The 21,063-nt window shown below is 40.3% G+C and overlaps 1 protein-coding gene across 3 annotated transcripts in view; it reads left to right on the forward strand.

Annotated features, from left to right (window-relative positions):
• Window positions 1-18,964, forward strand: part of LOC128423651 (collagen alpha-1(XXVIII) chain-like) — a 39,240-nt gene extending 20,276 nt beyond the window's left edge. The window contains exons 15-37 of one of the 3 annotated variants that reach the window (XM_053409074.1): window positions 274-342; window positions 896-964; window positions 1,057-1,125; window positions 1,812-1,880; window positions 2,303-2,374; window positions 3,148-3,216; window positions 3,326-3,397; window positions 4,862-4,930; window positions 5,392-5,460; window positions 5,579-5,647; window positions 5,775-5,843; window positions 6,215-6,283; window positions 7,169-7,237; window positions 8,248-8,316; window positions 9,403-9,483; window positions 10,372-10,407; window positions 11,715-11,751; window positions 12,460-13,017; window positions 14,341-14,582; window positions 15,624-15,702; window positions 15,976-16,107; window positions 17,143-17,334; window positions 18,415-18,964. In XM_053409074.1, the coding sequence (XP_053265049.1) occupies window positions 274-342; window positions 896-964; window positions 1,057-1,125; window positions 1,812-1,880; window positions 2,303-2,374; window positions 3,148-3,216; window positions 3,326-3,397; window positions 4,862-4,930; window positions 5,392-5,460; window positions 5,579-5,647; window positions 5,775-5,843; window positions 6,215-6,283; window positions 7,169-7,237; window positions 8,248-8,316; window positions 9,403-9,483; window positions 10,372-10,407; window positions 11,715-11,751; window positions 12,460-13,017; window positions 14,341-14,582; window positions 15,624-15,702; window positions 15,976-16,107; window positions 17,143-17,333 (2,328 nt within the window). In that variant the 3' untranslated portion in view covers window position 17,334; window positions 18,415-18,964. The remainder of the gene's footprint in view (window positions 1-273; window positions 343-895; window positions 965-1,056; window positions 1,126-1,811; window positions 1,881-2,302; window positions 2,375-3,147; window positions 3,217-3,325; window positions 3,398-4,861; window positions 4,931-5,391; window positions 5,461-5,578; window positions 5,648-5,774; window positions 5,844-6,214; window positions 6,284-7,168; window positions 7,238-8,247; window positions 8,317-9,402; window positions 9,484-10,371; window positions 10,408-11,714; window positions 11,752-12,459; window positions 13,018-14,340; window positions 14,583-15,623; window positions 15,703-15,975; window positions 16,108-17,142; window positions 17,335-18,414) is intronic. The other 2 variants (XM_053409081.1, XM_053409088.1) reach the window with 2 other exon arrangements.
• The last annotated feature ends 2,099 nt before the right edge of the window (window positions 18,965-21,063 follow it).

Here is a 21,063-nt window from a genome sequence, read left to right on the forward strand (position 1 = left end):
AACATAAACATTTGAAATGGAAAGAAGATAAATCATTTTATTCATCTCTTTGTAATGACTTTCAAATTCAACAGTGATCTCATCAGGTGGGCGGGGAACTCTCTTTGATGCACAAGAGAAAATCAACTTCAAGCACTGCCTTTTGCATTCTCAGTATTTTTGAATTATATCCTTACATTGCCAGTAATCAGTCCATTTGTACTAAACAGAACTTTAAGGATAAAGCACAGATCACATTTTCTAACCTCTATGCAATTTTGTCTTTCCATACAGGGAGATCGTGGCTTTGATGGTCCAAAGGGACCCCGAGGCCAACCAGGCATTGGCATAAAGGGTGAAAAGGTGAGCAGTAAATATGCCAGGGGATTTGCAAAGTCTAAATGACCTGTGACTGATACTAGTCACAAAGAGTGTAATGAAGCAAAATAAAGAATTTGCTTTTTCAATGGCGATTGAACAATACTGTAGTTTCTCAGATAGATTTATGCCCAATAAACTACCCAAAGCCCATTTTAACATCCCTTCATAGTAAAGTGTGAGATGAAATAAGAAGGGTTTCATTCTGTGGGAAAGTTAAGTTCTGGGGTACAAAAAGAAAAGAGGACTGTACACGTTCCTTACTGTGCCGGAGACAGCATCTATAAAAGGCTGGCATTTAATGCGTCCTAAGAAAATATAGCATACATTTGTCAACGTCTCTGTACTGAGACTATGCCAATGGCTTCGAAGGAGCTGGTCCAAATTGTACCCAGTGAATATTTACAGCACAATCCTATATGTGTCTATTATAACTAAGTTTCAATTAGTTCAGTGGGGCTTACTCCTGGGTATCGGATTGCAGCCTAAGTAACTTGCATTTATATTTTGTATTAAGTAACAATGCTTTGTTTATAAGGGTGAAATTGGCCCGCCTGGTTTGCCTGGGCCTATTGGATTACCTGGTGTTGGACTTCAAGGAGAGAAGGTGAGTTTTGGTGCTTGCAGGTATTTAAAAATTGCTTAAGCCTTGCTTAGGGAACTCTTTCTCCAGGATTCATTTTCTGACATCTTCTCTAGGGAGTAGAAGGCCCCAAAGGACCACCAGGGCCAAGAGGGCCACCTGGACAGGGATTGCCCGGATCAAAGGTGAGCCAAGTCAGTGTTGGGTTTAATTCTGTGATTGGTCTGCAGGACAGCAGACTCTGATTGGCTGGAGACTTTAGTCAGCTGGGAGCTGGCTGTGATGAGCAAGATAGTTGAAATTTGACAACTGGAGAAGTTGAAGGAAAAAGTAGCTCTGAAGGAGTCTCCCCCTGTGTTTTATTTATCCTTCTATCATGTATTATTGAGTGTTACCAGTTTCTTTTCGCACCAGGTTCCATATGCTTTCTTTCAGTCACTCTGCTGACAACCAGAACTGCAACTGCTTGATTTTTAAATAACTATGTGGGATTTTGGCAGAAATCCCCACCAAGCAAACTTCTTGCATGTGGGCAGTGTAATCAACAACAAATGTGGTTGGGAGTGGAGTTTGGGTATAACAAGAAACCACAGTAACTTGAAAACTGAAGTGAAAGCCTCTGATTTCCCTCTTTCTCAGCCATGCTGGGCTCATGCACATAAAACTAAACCATAGCTTAGTGTGATATGGAAGCCCTGCCAAGGTGTTCAGGATTTTATTTTTACCATTTCAATTTTGCCAAGTATATAGTGGTTTAAATGGTGCTGCTCTCTACTGATGTACTCCCATCGTCTCTCTCTGAAGACGGAATAAGCCGAGCAGATGTTCTTTATGTTGCTCAAGCATTTCACATTGTTTTGTTTTGTTTAAGGGTGATCAAGGTTTACCAGGAGAAACTGGAGCTCCGGGAGAAAGAGGTCTTGGAGAACCTGGAGCAAAGGTAAAGTAGCATTCTAAAAGTTGTATATTAAAACTGTATAAAACTGCATTATAATAAGGCATTTAATTATTTTTGCATTGCATAAGTAGCCCCATGTATTTAAAGTTCAAGGACTTAATTCTATTGTATATTTAGGAGCACTGAGTACCAAGGAGAACAGAAACAGGAGAGAGAGGGAAAGGCTTTCAACAGCTACTGGTTCACAATGGCTATATATTGCCTCAAATATCAAAGGCAATGTAGATCATTTGCTGGGAATCACAAGTGAGGAGAATGCTGCTGTGCTTGTGTCTTACTTGTGAGCTTCCAAGAGGCATCTGGTTGGCCACTGAGAAAGCAAAATGCTGGACTAGACGGGCCTTTGGTCTGATCCAGTTGGGCTCTATTTGAATTCTTAACTTTCCATTTCTCGTTGACATTAGGGGGAACCAGGTTCTTCAGGACTAGCAGGTCTACCTGGCCTGCCAGGAGAAGATGGAGCACCAGGCCAAAAGGTTTGCTTATTTTATTTGAGCATGTCTGTTTCTAAAATTAAAAGAATTACTGTAAGTGCCATTTGGCAAATCTAGGCTGGTTTCATCTATAGCCAAGGGATTAGTTCTGTGTGATGTGATGTGTTGGATACACTCATGTGATAACACCTAGAGATAGGGATGGAAGGATCTGCCAATTTCAGTTCTCTCGGTTCCTCATTTTCTTTCAATTTTAAATTCCCTTGTCCAGATTCCTGCAGCAATTTGAAATTATTATTTTCAAAAATCCTCAGCATTTAATGTGAATTTCTCCTAGTAGACATATTTTTATGCAGTTTTGCAAAACACTCAAATTTTTGCAAGCAATTTTCTTCATATAAATAATTATGGTATGCTAGTTTCACTAACATATACATTCTCCTAATAATATGTAGAGTTGTTGTTGCTGTCCTGCTTTTGTTGCGCTGTGGTGCAAAAGTGCCCCTCCTGACAGCAAAAATGCGGTAACACTGGGGAAGCATCGAAGAACAACAGATAAAATGGAATGATATGTGAATGGCCCAGTATAAATTCACTGCTAATTCTCTATTATTGCATGAATGACACATTGCAGAATACACCTGCAAAAACACACACACAAAAACCCACCAGTCTGGAGGGGCCTTTAATGAGTCCTTGGTGAAGGGGAGAATTCCAAACAGGGACTTCTTGATTCACAGAACAATATTTTAGCCGCAGAATTGCACCAATATATACAATGATATGCTACCACATTATCATTTTTTCTTTTGCAGGGAGAACCAGGATTACCTGGCCCCCGTGGTCCAGAAGGTGCTCCTGGAATTGGCATACAGGGTGAAAAGGCAAGAATTTATTTATAATTGGTCATGAAATTATGTGTGCTTTTTATTACCTTCTCTGAGAAAGTTAAAGTAGCTTTTGTATAAAGCAGCTTTTTCAACTTTTTCCTAGGGTGATCAAGGTCAAAGAGGTATACGTGGATTATCAGGACCAACTGGAGTGCCAGGACCTGCAGGGGCTAAAGTATTATTATTATTATTATTATTATTATTTATTAAATTAATTTTATTACCACAGCTGGTGTCAGAAGTTGGTGTGGTGGAGCAGTTGCCAAGGGAGGAAATTATACTCCAGAAGTCCCTTTTATTATGCATTTGTAATTATTTGTGCTCATGAAATTACCTGGATGGCAATAGACGATGCCACTTTCAGTACTGTTTGCTACTGCAAATGTTTTGTGGTGCTTCCTTTTTTTATCAGTACTTGTTCCATATTTTTCTTTTTTAAAAAAAATAAAAATACTTTTTATAGGGGGTTTTGTGTTACAAAGCAAACAGGTAAACAGGGAATGGTACATCTATTGTCTCCACTTTCAATTCATGGTCTTTCTCACAGTTCATTTACGTTTGGTGAGAGACATTTTTTTCATAGCCATCTTGCAGTTAGGGGAGAGGGGAGAAAGATGGGGATATTGGTCTTTTGCCTGTTCTTAGTGTAGCGGGGGGGGTGTGTGCCAGCATCACATGGGTAGGTTCTTTGTTTATGTATTCATTTATTTTTATTGAGATTGCGAGAGGTTAGGGGTTTCCGAGCTTGGTTGGTTCTGTTTAGTTGATTGCGGTGTGGCTGATTTGTGTGAGGGAGGCGGGCTAGGTTGTTGGCTCAGGTGAGCCATATTGATTTTTATGCTGTTGGAGGGGATGGGTCATTGTTCTGTTGTGCTGTGTATGTAGTAAAGGTGAACCACACTGGAGTGAATGCAAAAATGCCCCACAAGAGAGTAACAGTGGTGTGACTTGGGGAAGCGTTGGTGAGCAGCGGATTAAGTGGATGTGTGGTGTGTGGATGGTTCAGAATAAATCTGCCATAAATGCAGGATTATTGTGCCAATAAGAGAGGTTTCAGAATAGACTCACAAAAACAACCCACCTATCTAGAAAGACCCACAGTGAAAACACAGCCCTCACCAAGGGCTCATCCTGAATTCATTTTATGTGGCATTTCAAGGCATAGGTCTGCTCTTTCAAGCTCTGTGCTTGACTGATTCCCCCCACCCCCCGCCCTGACGCTTCCCCTGGGAAAACTTGCTCTTTACTGCTGAATTGAACTAATGGCAAACTGCAAAAAACCTGATGTGTTGTTTGTTCTGATTGGCGTTAAAGAGTGGGTTTTCCTGGAGAAAGTAACAGGAGGGAGGTGAGAGCTCTTGGATACAGAACTTTAAAGCTCAGACCTGCGTCAAGAACATGCAGGGCAAAAGAAGTAAGGGTGGATGAGCCCTTAGGAGCATAGCTGTCAACTTTTCCCTTTTCTTGCGAGGAATCCTATTCGGAATAAGGGAATTTCCCTTTTAAAAAGGGAAAAGTTGACAGCTATGCTTAGGAGTGAGGCTTTGAAAAAAGCTTCACATCTCAATGATCTTTTATTAATTTTGTTTTGTTCCTTTACAAAGTCATTGCTGTTGTTGTTGTTGTTTTATAATGGTAGGGTGAACCCGGTACACCTGGGCGTCTTGGAATGCCAGGACTCCCTGGACGAGCCATTATGGGACCAAAGGTAATGGCCTCATTTCTGTTGCTTCATAATGTTCAGTCTGGACATAGTAATGGGCCTAGCAACGGTTGCAATTACGACGGTCCTTGAATCTGAGATATTACTGAGCACCAAGTATGGCAAGATTTCTACCTGAAAAGCACTGTTGGGTCAAAACCATTGCAAAATCTGAATGTGGATCATCATGCGTGAACATGCACATGTCTGTGTATGCACTGAAAAAAAGCCAATCAGAGCTGGCCAAAAGAAAGACCTTCTCCACATCATAGAATTAATGTGTGTTCACAAACATCACCTGCGCATGAGTTGTAATCCATTTCATACGGGAATTTTGTGACATTTGTAGCAGCCCTTAAATAAAGGCAGATTCATTTTTTAAAAGGATAGTACATAATATTCAAAATTCACTTCTCTAGTTGCATATGTATATTTTTGGTTATATATGTGGGTTTTTTTAATTGAAGGGTGATCTTGGATTACCAGGACCTCCTGGCCCAGTTGGAGAACAGGGAATAGGGATTCCAGGGGCTAAGGTAATAACCAAATTGGTATACTCATTTAAATTCAAAAAACAAATTAAAAAATAGAAAATGAACATCTAGCAACTAATAACTGTTGAAAAATGTGAACATGTTCTTTTTTTGCAAACAGGGCGATCGTGGACATCCAGGACCACCGGGACCATTTGGACCAAAGGGAGATGGGTACCCTGGCCCACCTGTAAGCAAATGCAATTTTGACAAACTTGTCGTCATTTTTCAATAATGTGTGCCGCCATATTGGGGAATATGGAACATTTGTCATTGCAAAGCAGTTAATAGTTAACCAATTTACTTTCTGATTTCAGGGTCTTCCGGGTCTTCCAGGAGCTCCAGGAGATCAAGGCCCTGAAGGGATTGGGTTACCTGGACCAAAGGTAAAATCTGGTAATTTTAAGTAAAATTATAAAATTATTGTTTCCCAATTAGGAGTTTGGTTTATTCTATTAAAAATGATTGTAGTGTTTTTATCTAATACTGTTGGGAAGTGTATATTACAGTTCTTAGCTAAATATTACTGCCCTGATATATAAACTTCACATTTCCGTATATCTCTATCTCTATCTATCATCTATCTATCTACCTTTCCCTCTGTGGTGCCTCTTAAACCTTGAATTTTTTATTCTGCTTAATTTGTTCTCCTTAATGATTCCTTCCCACATTGATTGCTTAGCACGATAGAAGTAATAATAAGGATGAAAAAGTAAAACTGGACATTGGGAAAATTTATAAAAAATATATTTTTTAGGGTGATCCTGGTATCAGAGGACCAGCTGGTCTCCCAGGCCCAGCAGGAGAAGGCCTACCAGGGCCTAAAGTAAGTTATAATTACTTCTCAAATTGAAATGTATCTTTTCAGGAATAATTATTACTGTCTCCTTTCCCTATCTCTCTGCATCTGTGATAATCTTTGCATTAATTTAGGAATAAAGAATAAATAACAGGCATTGACAGAGACAAAAAGTTAATCCAAAGTCCTAATTAAATTAATTTGCTGATTTAAATCATCATCATCACAGGTCAAAGTCAATAGTTCACAAACCACATCATCCATTGACCATTTAGAGTAACTTGGGTTATGTGATGTATGGATTGTTGTTTAAGACAACGATAAAACATATTTATTTAGAAGTAAGTACCACTAAAATCGGGACGCGGGTGGCGCTGTGGGTAAAACCTCAGTGCCTAGGACTTGTTGATCGTATAGTCGGCGGTTCGAATCCCCGCGGCGGGGTGAGCTCCCGTCGTTCGGTCCCAGCTCCTGCCCACCTAGCAGTTCAAAAGCACTCTTAAGTGCAAGTAGATAAATAGGGACCGCTTTATAGCGGGAAGGTAAATGGCGTTTCCGTGTGCTGCGCTGGTGCTGGCTCGCCAGCTGCAGCTTCGTCACGCTGGCCACGTGACCCAGAAGTGTCTTCGGACGGCGCCAGCTCACGGCCTCTAGAGCGAGATGAGCACACAACCCTAGAGTCGGACACGACTGGCCCATACGGGCAGGGGTACCTTTACCACTAAAATCAAGTGATGCTTCTTAGCAGATCTATGGTTAGGATTGAGTTGTAACATACATTGGCTGCCAGCCATGGACTCTCAAGAACCCACTTGTATCTCATAAACATATTAAGTAGAAGTGACATGAAATGTGGCAATGATTATCACATTTTGCAGGCATATAAGGATGCTATGCTGTTTCTCTATTCAGGGCAATGCTGGACGACAAGGACCACCTGGAGCCTTGGGACCTCCAGGTGAAGGTATCCAAGGACCAAAGGTATTAACATTTCTTGCATTCAGTTTTACATGCAATTTGGGTTGGGCTCAGTTTTTGGCAATTTAGAGATGTTAAAAACTTTGTTATGGGTTGATATAGATTGGAAAGACAAATAAGACCAAAAGCATTTGCCAAGAAGGTTGTCATTAATCAAGTCTGAAAATCAGAGGTTTGAAGACAATCAGATACCATCATACTGGGTGGCATCATTCCCATGACCCACTGGGCAGCCTTTAGTTTTCAGGGGGAGTATGATTGCAAAGCTGAAACTAAAAGGAATTTGTGGAAGGGGACCACCAGGAGTGGAGCTTGTGGTTTAATTTGACACAATTTGGCGCAGCTCAGATACAGAAAAGGTTTGACAGATTGATATCTCTTTCTCTGTTCTGTGGGACTGGGGTGCATGGTGGTGGAGTGATTTGTCTGGTTAATTCTGATAATGAATGAGAAGACTCTGCCATGCCAACTAGTTATGCAAACCCCTGAGCGGTCAGCATCCAGAATCTTACACAGACAAGTGACATTCAGCTTCCTGAGATTTAGGGGTGAGGAACCTGTAGCTTAATGATGAGGAACCTGTGGACCTTTATCATCTCTGATCTTTGGTCATGGAAGATGGAGCTTACGGGTCCTGGGTATCCAACAACATATTGAAGGCCACAAGGTGCTGTAGCCCTTTGCCACTACCTACTCCATTGGTTTTCGGCTGGTGGGTTGCCGCTCACTACTGAGTCATGATCCAAAGTGGGTCACAACATCTGCACTACAAACATATATAGTGATGAAAATATTAATATGTGGCACCAAGGAGAACATATGCAGAATTCAGTCTGCGTGAAGTGCTACATTTTCTGGAATGTCTTTCAGTGTAAGCTTATTTATGAACAGACAGCTCAAATAAAAAACCTTTCCCTTATTTATTTATTTTTTACTTTTAATCAAATTTGTGTAAGCAATGACGGTTGATTTAGGGTAGACAATAAATGTCAACGCTTCTGCCTTGCCTTCAGGGTGAGCAAGGAATTCAAGGAATGCCGGGACCCCGTGGGGCTCCTGGAGAAGGGCTTCTTGGACCCAAGGTATGGTATCAAAATCTAAGGACAGGTTTCTACTTGTTACCCAGTTTAAAACAAAAAAAAAGCAGTGGAATTAATGTTATGGGCATTTTGAAATATATAGTATGGGAAGTTTAGACAATTTTAAATTAAGGGGATTAAATATAGTCATTAATGGCTATGGGTCCTGCTGACAATTTACTACCTCTAAGGTAAAAGAGTAAAGGACCCCTGGATGGTTAAGTCCAGTCAAAGGCAACTATGGGGTTGCGGCGCTCATCTTGCTTCAGGCTGAGGGAGCTGGCGTTTGTCCACAGACAGCTTTCTAGGTCATATGGCCAGCATGAATAAACCGCTTCTGGTGCAACGGAACACCGTGATGGAAGCCAGAGTACACGGAAACACTGTTTACCTTCCTGCCGCAGCGGTATCTAATTATCTACTTGCACTGGTGTGCTTTCGAACTGCTAGGTTGGCAGAAGCAGGGACAGAGCAACGGGAGCTCACCCCAACCTTCCGATCAACAAGCCCAAGAGGCTCAGTGGTTTAGACCACAGCGCCACCCGCTCTAATATCAGGGGCAGTATGTCTCTGAACCCCTGTTACTGGTGATCACAAGCAAAAGAGATCTATGCTCCCTACCATCTGCTGCCTTTTAGCCTGCTTGATGGGTTCCACCTATTGATTCACTCAAAAGGAGTTTCTTCATACCTTGACCACTTAGAATGGTTGTGATTATTCCAGAAAATCACATCAGTTACACGGCCACTGACTACAATATCATGCTCTAAGTGCCAGAGTTCTCTCCCTTCTACACCCCAGTCTGCTGAGGGTGGAGTGGGGAGTTGGTTCGGTGGATTGGCCAGTTTGGGGGCTTTAATTATGTCTTGATGTGCTAAGTGGTCAAGAAATTAGGATGGATCAGGCCTGTTAAGTCATGCATTTTTTAAAAAATGTATGTATTTGGAATTCATATGGTAGAGTCCATTTATGCTGCAAAATGTAGGGAACTTTGACATAATACTATCTAGTCTTTCCCATCAGTGCATGTTGTTTCAAACAGAGGTGATTAATATGATGCCTTACGAATGTTGTGTAATTAATTCCAAGGGTGATCGTGGAGCTGCTGGAGAAAGAGGAAGAAAAGGAGAGAAGGGAAACATGGGTGACCCTGGTTCAGCTGGAGAACCTGTATGTAATAATATGCATAAGAAATCATTAATCCTTTTTCACTTAAAAAATCATCTAACTACAAATGACACACATTTGAACCCCATGGGAGTGGGAGGAGTGGCATGAAGGGGAACAATTTAGAGCAGGGAAAGCATTAAATACTCCTTTCTCCCAGGAGACTTCTCCTCTCCAAATTCCTTTCCCCACACAAGTATTTGTTGTTGATTTTTTTCTTTTTTTAAAAAAACAACAACCCTCCTTATGCTGTTTGTTAGTTATAAATTAAAATCATTTAAATACTGCTCTTAATTTAAAAAATCTCAGAATGGTTCATAATCATGCTGTAACTTACTTAACACAGCAAAATAAAATACATAAAACATTTTCAACCTTAAAACAGTAGCAAGGAAATCATCCCACAGATTGTTCTAAGAGATTGGTGATTGGGAGTGGCCGCTGGGACCATATAACACCAGTCCTAAAGGATCTTCACTGGCTCCTAGTACGTTTCCGAGTGCAATTCAAAGTGTTGGTGCTGACCTTTAAAGCCCTAAATGGCCTTGGTCCTGTGTACCTGAAGAAGCGTCTCCACTCCCATTGTTCTGCCTGAGGTCCTCCTCCAAGGGTTCCCTCACTGTGAGAAGCTAGGTTACAGGGAACTAGTCAGAGGGCCTTCTTGGTAGTGGCACCCTCCCTGGGGAATGCCCTCCCTTCAGATGTCAAGGAATTACACAACTTTCAGAAGACATCTGAAGACAGCCCTGTATCGGGAGGTTTTTAACGCTTTATGTTTTATGTTTTTAGATATGATGTCAGCAGCCCAGAGTGGCTGGGGAAACCTAGCCAGATGGGTGGGGCATAAATAATAAAATGTTATTGTTATTTAATGAATGGTTGTCTTTTTAGGGCAGAACCGGAGCAAAGGGCGAGCAAGGTCTAACAGTAAGCAATTAATATTTTGGAAAGAAAATTCATTTATGCAATATTATCTCAATCTCTGTATGTGTCACTGAGCAGCTGTAAAAGATTTTTTTAATGCTTTATTTGAAGAAGGCATATATAGAGAAAGCTCACTGAATACCAAAGTATGTTGTTCAGAGTATTTCTTTATAATTTCCTGGCTAATGGGAAAAGGAGGATAAAAGAGGCCAAATGAAATAAAAATGACATTGTAGACATCACATATTTTTTTAAAAGTAGTTCAGAAACCATGGTAGCCATACAACACTAGAAGAAGAAGTCACAAAAATAAAGGAGTGTTTTTGCAGGAAGCCGACCAACTATTAAATGTGTATTTTTCAAAGTGGTGCTTTAGAGGGAACTGACCTGGGCTGAAGGAGGTGCAGATCTCAGTTCCAGGTGTGCTGATGTTGTTGTTTCTGGAGCTCCATCCAGAGAGTAGATGGATCTTCACTTTCAGATTTAAATATACTTCTTGCTTGGGCTGCTCTGTCTTCAATACCCACGGCTGGATATCTGGTCCTCCTGCTGAAAAACTGCACTGGTGGACTTTCACCTGCTCATCCACCTTGGCTCACCTTTGTGCTAAGTCAGTGGAGATGCTGTGCTTACTGAGATGGGGATGAGGTGAGGTAAAGTGATAGCAAATGCAGTGGCAACCCCACAAATGCACACACACCTGAAGCTCCCTTGAACTCACACCCATCTCTGTCCTAGCAAGCAGCACTACTGCCATCAGTAGTGCTCCACTGCACTCCGCACACACAAACACAAACATACCAACACTGCTGTGCTAAGTGGGACACCAAAGACATCCTATCTTACATCCTTGGGCAACTCAGGCAAAATGATTTGATGCATACAATAGCCAATACAGAATTGGCTACGGTAGAATAATCTTTGTGAAATGCAGGTGGTGGAAAAGTTGCCTTACTAAAATGTCTCCATTAGGAGAAATAAATTCTATATTTTAAGAAATGTGCTGCAGCATCCGATTGGGATTATAATATTCCCCTGCGCACACAAAAGGCAGCCTATGAACTTCCAGGGGTATTCGCATCTACTCTTAAAGCTCCTTAAGCCACGATGCATTGCAGCATTTAAGCATTGACTGAATGGTCCAGTACTTAAGTGCTTAAGCTTCATTGCATGAACAATATTGGCAACAACTCTGATGATGAAAAATGCCTGAAATCTGAGGTATGCCAGCAGAGGCCGTGCTATAAATTGCTGGGAATAAAGCAGACGTCAGATAATGTATATGTGCACTCTTGTCTTTTATAACCTAGAGAGAAGATATAATTAAATTGATTAAAGAGATATGTGGTAAGTTTTCAACAAGCCTTCTCATTCCAATCTTATGCCTGTTTGTTCTGATCATTTCCTCCTCCCAGAAAATGATTATCGAAACATCTGCAACTCCAAGGGGAAATGAAAAGGTCACCCAATCATTTGATATGTCAATTTAATATTTAAAAAAATCACATTTAAATAGTTTAGCACCCAGAAAGAGCCATGAGAATTAGAACACTAACAGATGTCTGCCTTTGGCAGGCACTTTTAAATTTAGCCTGCATAGCTTGTCTAAGTCAAAAGGAGAAAGTGTTCTGTCAGTCCCCAAATATTAGCAGTGCTCGGTCCACAGCCCGATTGTGGCTAATCTTAGATTCTGACCTAATGGGGAGTGGCCAGATTCTGACCTATCGGGGAGTTTGTCACTGTGGGAAGGTTCTTGTGATTCCATCTATCACTGTGAATCTCACATTAGCAATAGATAATTTGAAAGTCTCGGTCACACTAAGGTCTCCATTAAAGCCATCAAGTAATTTAAATTGGTTCTGTTTCATCTGCAATCTTACTTCTATCCTAAGAAGAGTGTAGCTGTTAAGTCAATTCATAGCAGGCTGCAATTGTTTGCCCTTTTTAAATTTAAAAATGCACTTATCCTCATATGCATCACACATCGGGAATATAGTATATAATTAAAGGAAGCCATATGGTCTATCTGAATGGATTTTGTTTTCTTTTTTGCAGGCTGCGGTATCAAATGCAAGGAGATACCTATGGAGCTTGTGTTTGTCATTGACAGCTCTGAAAGTGTGGGCCCAGAGAATTTTGAAATAATCAAAGATTTTGTCACTGCTTTGGTAGACAGAGTAACTGTGGGGAGAAATGCCACCAGAATTGGCCTTGTCCTCTACAGCCTGGAGGTTCGGCTTGAATTTGGACTTAATAGGTACACAACTCAACAGGATGTGAAACAAGCAATCAGGAAGATGTTATATATGGGAGAAGGCACTTACACAGGCACAGCCATCCGTAAAGCAACACAGGAAGGATTTTTTGGGGCTCGAACTGGTGTGAGGAAAGTTGCCATAGTCCTCACAGATGGCCAAGCGGATAAGAGAGAAGCCGTCAAGTTGGATATTGCTGTCCGAGAGGCTCATGCAGCTAACATCGAAATGTATGCCATTGGAATTGTGAACACTTCAGACCCAACACAAGTTGAATTCTTGCGGGAGCTGAATCTCATTGCATCAGACCCTGACAGAGAACATATGTACCTCATTGACGACTTTAATACTCTTCCAGGTGATCATGGTTGTTAAAAGAATTACTGGTCCCCACAGATCATCTTCAAGCTTTTGGGTGCCTCCAGTCAAAGATTACCCTCTACATCCCTCACTAAAGATCTTGGAACAACATAGTGGATGTAGAGCATGCCATGTAGGAATGTTATGTTCATCCATAGATTTTATATCCCAAAGCTATAGAGATAGCTAACTTTTCTCAGGCCAAGGGCTACATTGACCCATATTCAATGCTCTGGGGTCTGCATGTCAAAGTGGCCATAGCTGAAGTGTAAAAGCATGCATAGTTGAAGGGTAAACCACACCACACTAATAAGGAAACAGGATAGAAAAGACTTAAGGATGAATATAGACAACACTGACATGGACCAGAAATAGAATGGATCACCCAGTCCTTCTCTTGTCCCTTTGTGACTCAGGACATAAGCAAATAGGAATGAGAAGCTGAGATTCTCAAAGGGAGAACTCTGCTAAGACCTCTGTTGTTCTCCACTCAGGGCAAGGGGGTAGGAATTAAAGCAAGACTTTCTTATGTAGTTTCCTAAAATTACACAAATAAGAATTTCATATTGTGGACCTATCTTAATAGTTTACTGCACCAGTTAATAAATGCTTAGGGCAAAATATACCAACTTTTGTGCAAGCACAAAAACATAAAATATGATGTGCAAATTCTTTCTTTGCAAAGGGGTGGCTGCCATGCTGTTTTTAATGTGATTATTCGTATGCAGTGGTGAAGCTGCATGCTCCAGCACTGGGGGCGGAGAGCAGGTGGGGGTGTGGCTGGCATCCTGGGGGTGTGGTGCCCAGCACATGTCAGGGGGGCGGCCGTGATGGGCACCACCCCCTCCTTGATGGTGCCAGGGGCAGTGCGCTCTCCCCACCCCACCCCCCGTTCCTCCGCTAGTGTTTGTATGGTTTTTATGGGGGGGGTGTTTTGTTTTTTCTAAGTTTTTAATGGTTCTTCTTATTATCTGTAAACTGCCTTGAGTCCCATCAGAGGAAAAGGCTTATACTCAGAGCACACAGATTGAAATTTATGGGCTTTATTAACTGAAGTCCCCAAATTTCAATGGGTTTGCTGAGTAAAACTTAGCTGGACTCAACCCATCTACTTTGACATAAATGGCTATGCTTTGGGGGTTGCCATATGTGAAGAAAATAATGTTCCAACAGCTATCCCAAGACTTAAGAAACAATTACTTTTAAAAAAAATTGTTTCAACATAGTGAAAATTACATGAGTAATATTATTTCTTGAACAAAATGTATTTTTTCCAACATTTGAGATTTTTAAATGGGTTTTTATTTTCTTTTGTTTCAAGCTTTGGAGTCCAAACTTGTTAACCAGTTTTGTGAAGATGAACATGGGGCCTTAATATATAATCGGATTGGAGCTGGAGGAAGCATAAATGGACCATCTATCCACGCAGTATCTTCTCGTTCTTCACAATACATATTGCACACAAACAGTAATAATGGACAGTCAGTTTTATCAAATGAATTTGAAACAACAGTGAAAGAGGATTCTATAAATCTTGGCCAGTCTTCTCAACCATTAATCCCGGTACTCATTGGCTACTGGATATTTTCTGGATTCTCTCTTTTTACTTGTAGTGATTATTATTACTTATTAAATTTGTATATCACCCTTCATCTGAATCTCAGGACAGTTCACAGCTGAAAAATACAAAATGATAAGGTTTTCTTTAAAAATTAATTGTAAAGAACTGACTTTGCAGCTCAGTATTTTGAACCTGAATACTTATTTTCAACAAGTAGCTTAGTTAGCCATTAAGTTATTTCAATGAAGGATCTAATTCCAGTGCTTTTAATTTAAAGGTAATTTTATCTAAAGCCTGCAATCACCTGGTTGATGCTTCATGTTTCTGTAAATCAGGCAAACACTATTTGAAAGCTCTGGAACCTACATTTTAGTCTTGAACTTGAAGCATATATGACTTTCATGTACAAAGAACCAACACAAGTGGTTCTTTGTGGACAGAAGTAAAATGAGGCAGATCTCTATTAGGCTTCCCTGTATCACAGAACAAATATTTGTTTGTTTATCTATCTATCATCTATCATCCATCCATCTATCTATCTATCTATCTATCATCTATCTATCTATCTATCTATCTATCTATCTATCTATCTATTTATCTATCTATCATCTATCTAAGCTGCTGTTCCCTATAAGGTGACATGGTGGGTTACAACAATGCAAAAATACAATATTAAAATCAGTTAAAACAATTTACGATCAGAAGAATAGGTGGAGTTCTAAAAAATACATATATCAGATATCAAAAGACGAGAGCTGCATCTTCAGCATATGACAAAGCTGAACAATGCAAGTGACAGATGCAGCTTTGTCGGGAGGGAATTCTTCAGCTTAGGGCACAGAGAATGTCCTCTCTGGGACCACCACTCCCTGAATTTTGAGGGCGGTGGAACTACCAAGAGGTTTCTCAGCCAAGAGGGTCTGTAGGGAAGGAGTTGGCCTTTCAGATATTTGGGGCCTAAGTTATTGAGGGCAGTAAATGTAAGTTCACTGGTGATAAGTCCCCGCTAAATTTTAAAATTAACAAAACTAAATTTGTTTCAGACCAAAGAATTGCACAGGTCATCTCATGAGAACTACGATGTGGAACCTGATGATCTCACATCTTTGTCTCCTGTTAAAGGTAATTCTTTCTGCAATCTAGTTCTTAACAGAATATGTCTCATAGGCAAAACAAAAACAAACAAACTAACCTCACCACCCTTTCCTTAAATTCCTAGAGGGATAGCCATGTTAGTCTGCTGCAGCAAAAATAACAAATAATATTGTGACACTGCAGGTATTATTATGGCATAAACCTTCAGGGATTAAAATCTACTTCATCAGCTACATGACATGTCATCCAGTCTCTTGAATGGTTTTTCTCTCTCTGTGTGTATAACATTATATTCTGCAGCAGTTACTTCAGCACTGCCATCATTGCCATCATCACCATCGTCATCACCGCCGTTGGCATCGCTAACAGCAGAGAAAACGCTCCCACCTTCTCATTCATCAGCTTCCTCCATGCCACCTACACCCAAACCAGGTCGTTACATGTATCAAAGTTTTAACGCTCTTCCATTTCCCCCTATAGATAATAAAAATGTAATGATGTCGTTGTGCAACCCTAATTGGAGGATTTGCAGTGCCTCCTCACGATCTGGGATTTGCATGAAGCGGCAGTGGGTGTGGAAAATGAAGGCAGACATTTGAATAAAGCAAGGGGAGAGGGAACTACAAGGAAAATTGAGTTATTAAACAATAGCTGAAGTTGGAGTAAAGTATAAAGAAGGTACAAGCGTCTCCCCGCTTACGCGCATTCGACTTATGCGCAACTATGCATATGCTCGATGCCTGAAAGTAAATAAACCCGTTTATACTGCAAAAGGGTGGGAAAGGGGCAAAAAGAGCGGGAAAGCAGCAAAAATTGTGTGAAAAAGGGGGAAATGGCCATCCCATGAGCCTTTGTAACTGCAATCCCATGAGTCTTTGCCCAGATCTTTGAAGCCTATGGAGAGTTGGGGTTTGGAGGGAGGCTTGGAGGGAGCAATTGTGGTGGAGCTCAGAGGATTTTTGTGGGTTTCCAGAGGTTTAGAGGGTGATTACAGGATTTTTGTATGTGAATTAATGTATACACGTGGTACCCAGGAATGCCACCTTCACATAAGTGGTGGAGACGCCTGTCCTGTGGAATATTTGAGGGCTCCACATCTTTTATCTGTCTCACATGAGGCAGCTGAGAAAATGAGCAGGAACAGGTTTGAATATGGGAAGGGATTGACACAGAAGAGGGGTGGGTGGGTGTGTTTTAATAAGGGTAGAGAAAAATTGAGTGGAAAAGTTTTAAACAATAGTAGAGATGTGAGTAAAGCAAGATTGGATAAATACTGAAGAGAAGAAGAAACTCTATCCATTTATCCATCCATCGTGTTGGGGGGTAGCGTATATCGGCACTACCTTCATAAATTTAACTTCTAACATGGTAAATGTTTGATTAAATTTGAACTTTATTGCCACAATTACTTTTGTAAAGCACTATAATGAGAATAATTATATTTTGTTTTTTGTTTTTGTTTTAAAGAAAATCTCTTGAGCCCTCCACAATGTAAATTAAGATTAGATCAAGGACCATGCCGTGTGTATATTATAAAATGGTATTATGATAAGCAAGCCAATTCTTGTGCTCAGTTTTGGTACGGTGGCTGCGATGGAAATGCTAACCGCTTTGATATCGAGGAAGACTGTAAAAAGACCTGTGTATTTTCCTCTTGAGGTAGGAACCAACGAGGTTTTTCTACAGACTCTTGTAGTTCTGGGAAGAGCCTGTGCGGACACTGCCCCAATATTTCAAAGAACGCTGCTTTCCTATGCATGCTTATGAGCGAGTAAGCCTCAGTGAACAAACTGGAATTAACTTATGCATAGACTTGTATAGGATCACACTTTCAAGGGCTTCATGATCGTGGAGAGGTTCATGTTACACTTGTGTGTCCTTTCACTCTCACCCAAGATCAGAGCTTCAGAAATAAAATTTGAAAAATCAAGGTTGCACATGAAAAAGTAATTCTCAACATAATACAGGTTGTGTGACCTGTGCCACACATTGTCAATACCACACTGTTAGTAGTCCCACTGGTTTGTGGGCTTAAACCTGATGTTCTCAAACTGCATGGCTGGACCCCCCCCCAAAAAAAAAATCACCTGCAAAATATTTGTAAGAGGGTGGAGGAAGGTTGTGACTCTTAGACCTAGCCAGAAGGCAAGCAGCAGCAGGAGATCACGGTGTCTCAGGGGGTCCTCTCTTCTTTTCCTCCCTCTATGAGTTCCAACAGTCCGCTGGACAAAGAAGCTGTTCTGCCACGTCATCTTAGAATAGATCAATGCCTTGAGCATCCTGAAGCTGCGTTGTTTACTTCTTCCAATCTTGTCCCACACATCTGCCTGGATAAATAGCTCTTTCACTTTCCTATTTACCAGATTCTCCAAGCAAGGGAGAAATCATAACTCCTTACCCTCTAACAAAGAAGAGAACCACAGTCTGCTGTGTACATTTAAAGCACAGCCCCACCAAAGAATCCTGGGAACAAATCCTGGCTACAGTTCCTAGCACTGTTAACAAACTACAGATCCCAGGATTCTTGGAGAGGATGTGCTTTAGATGTATGATGTGTACACAGAATATTTTCAAATCTAATGTAAATGATGCTCTGATAAGCAACTTGGTTACACTGGGGAAACAGTATAACAGGAAATTGTGATACAAGTTCTGGACACAACACTCGGATTTAATTTTGCTTTAATAGAGAAATTCATATTTATCAGTACAAATTATATAACTTGTCCTATTTTACAGATGGCTGAAGGATATTAACAGAGACCCTCACCGAGCAGAATTCAACAGAAAAGATTGTTAGCCAAGAGAGGGGAGATTTTGTGCAAATGTATTAAGATCTTTTTGTATTTTGTATTTGATTAACAAGAGGAAAGATGACCGGTATCCTCAAACCACTTATTCCACTGTAGTCCTACTGAAATCAATGGAGCAGCCTATCTTCTGTTTCCAAAACAGAGCTTGCATACAGGTGCAATGTTAAGACACATACTGAGGCCACACATACATTTGGATTGTATCATCACACTGCTCAGCTGACAGTAAGGCCTTGTGTCATGGGAATGGGAAGGAAAACAGCCTTTAAATCTGCTTCAGATGGTTGGATTTAGAGCTGATTTAGGCGGTTTGGGGGGCCAACAAGGGGGGGAGGGAAGATTTCTGAAAGCTGCTTCCTTTTCCGTTCTACTCACAGAAACCATACCATTGGATAACACCCTTCGCATCTGAAACAATCGTGCATGCTTTGTAGATTGTAAAACATTAACAAAACAAAAATAAACGTTGTATCTTATATTGTGAATAGAAACTTCCCCATACTGAGGCTGATTTTACCCTGCCCCCTGCCACGTTCGCTTTTAATTTAGGAGCTCAGCCGGGGCAATAAATAACCAGGAAACAATGGGGAGGAGTGATTTGCCAATTCAAATGGGTCTCATTTAACTCATGGTAGAAACATGATGTTAAGAACCCTGTTGTTTCCTGGTAATATGTAGTTTCACCCCTGGGAATCTAGAAAGCTATATGGTACTATGTTTGCCAGGAAATGTTATGAATTCCTGTATGAGGGCTCTTTATAGGACTTTCCCAAGAGCTAGCAGCCTCCAAGAACCTAATAGGGCCAGCAAAAGTATAACCCGTAGTTACCCCTTTCCTTATACACACATCAAATTCTCGCTCCACAATTTTCAGTTTGCCTGTGGACTATATTCCGGAATAAATGAGGATTTCTATCTGTTGGAATCTGCAGGTAAATGTTACTCAGGGGTAGAAATTAGATACTTCTTTAAGGCTGCAACCCTATGCACAATTATTTGCAATTAACCCCAAAATGGAAGCGTACTTCTGAGAAAGGAGTATTGCACAGGTTAGGGTTGCACAAATTAATCCTAAAAACATTACTTTACACTAACAAACTCCTTGGTCATTTACATCACTTGATAAACTAGTTGTTTCCAGCTCATGCATATAGCAGCAAAACATGCTTAAGAGTGTTACTTGTAAAATAGCTCATAGCATTCCAATTATGCTGCTGAAAGTGAATATTGACAAGCAGGCAGCATGGCAAAATTACCTGTAAAGCTACATTAAATGTATCCAAATAAATTGTATATTAATATGGCTCAGTCCTAAAACTTGCTGAGCCAAAATATAAGAGATTAGAATGTGGGCATCAAACACTATGCCATGCTAGTTTCACAAAACTACTGCTTGCTCAGTAGAATACTGGCACTGCAGGTAAATATATCAGATGCTGTATACATGTTTCAAAGTGGGTTGTTAATTTGTTACCTCTGTCAGCATATGCCTATAAATATCTGCATTCCAGGTTTTTTGTTTTTGTTTACTAGCATACATTTATCAGCATTAAACGTGCAAAAGGTACTTTATGCATAAACTATACTAAAATACTTTTTGCACTAAGTGTATTTCTGTGCCACTAGAAAAATCTGAGTGGTGATGCAAAACTAACATCTCATCTCACTGTGTTAATTAAAAATCACTGTTTTTTTTAATCACGTCATATGAGGAAGATATTTAGAACTGAATGTTTGCTTTTGTGAAAATGTAACCAAGAATAAATAATATTCTTTCAAAATAGATTTATATACAGGCTCTAGTCTCTGTTCAATTCATAAGTTTATTTGGTTCTTTCAAGTGCCTTGTGGATTTAATGTTAATGTTGCAATCTATGCATGCTTACTTAAGAGAAAGTCCTTTTGAAGTCTGTGGGATTTCTGAGCAACCACACAGACAAGTGGTTAACAAAAATCTTAACTTTAGACACATTGTACATTATTTAAAAATATTGTAGTTGCTGGCATCTCAAACTTGTATTTAATATGCATGCACACCTTTCCACCAACTAACAGAATACTGGTTGTCACAATATTGGTATTTAGTGATATTTCATAACAATAATAGCCTAGACATTTTTAATTTTATTTAACACATTTAATACCCTACCTTTCCTCAAGTAGCCCAAGGGTGCTAAAAACATGTTTAAATAATTATTTTAAAAAACAACTTGACATTAATTTTTTTAAAAAAAAACCATAAAACCGCCAAACACTAAAACAAAAAGAAGAAAAATGCAATTGCCCTAGAAAAACATAAGCAAAGCATTTTAAATCATTTCAATAAAGGAATTTTCATTTAGGCACCACCAGAATCCTTCCTATAAGTAAGGTTTTGACCATCCTCCGGCTGGCTGTTGGAAGATAAGCCTCCCTCCCTTAGGACGGAGCTTCCCTAGTCCCAGCCAGGCATAATTTTTGAGGACGTTTTTAAATCTTGTTATAAAGCAATGCGCACAAATCCCACCGACTGGGCACGATGGAACGTTTATTATTGACGTTCCCTTTCCTCCAGGGAACTCCAGGCGGTTTACCA

The sequence above is a fragment of the Podarcis raffonei genome, chromosome 1 (genome assembly GCF_027172205.1).
Source record: "Podarcis raffonei isolate rPodRaf1 chromosome 1, rPodRaf1.pri, whole genome shotgun sequence".
NCBI lineage: Eukaryota > Metazoa > Chordata > Lepidosauria > Squamata > Lacertidae > Podarcis > Podarcis raffonei.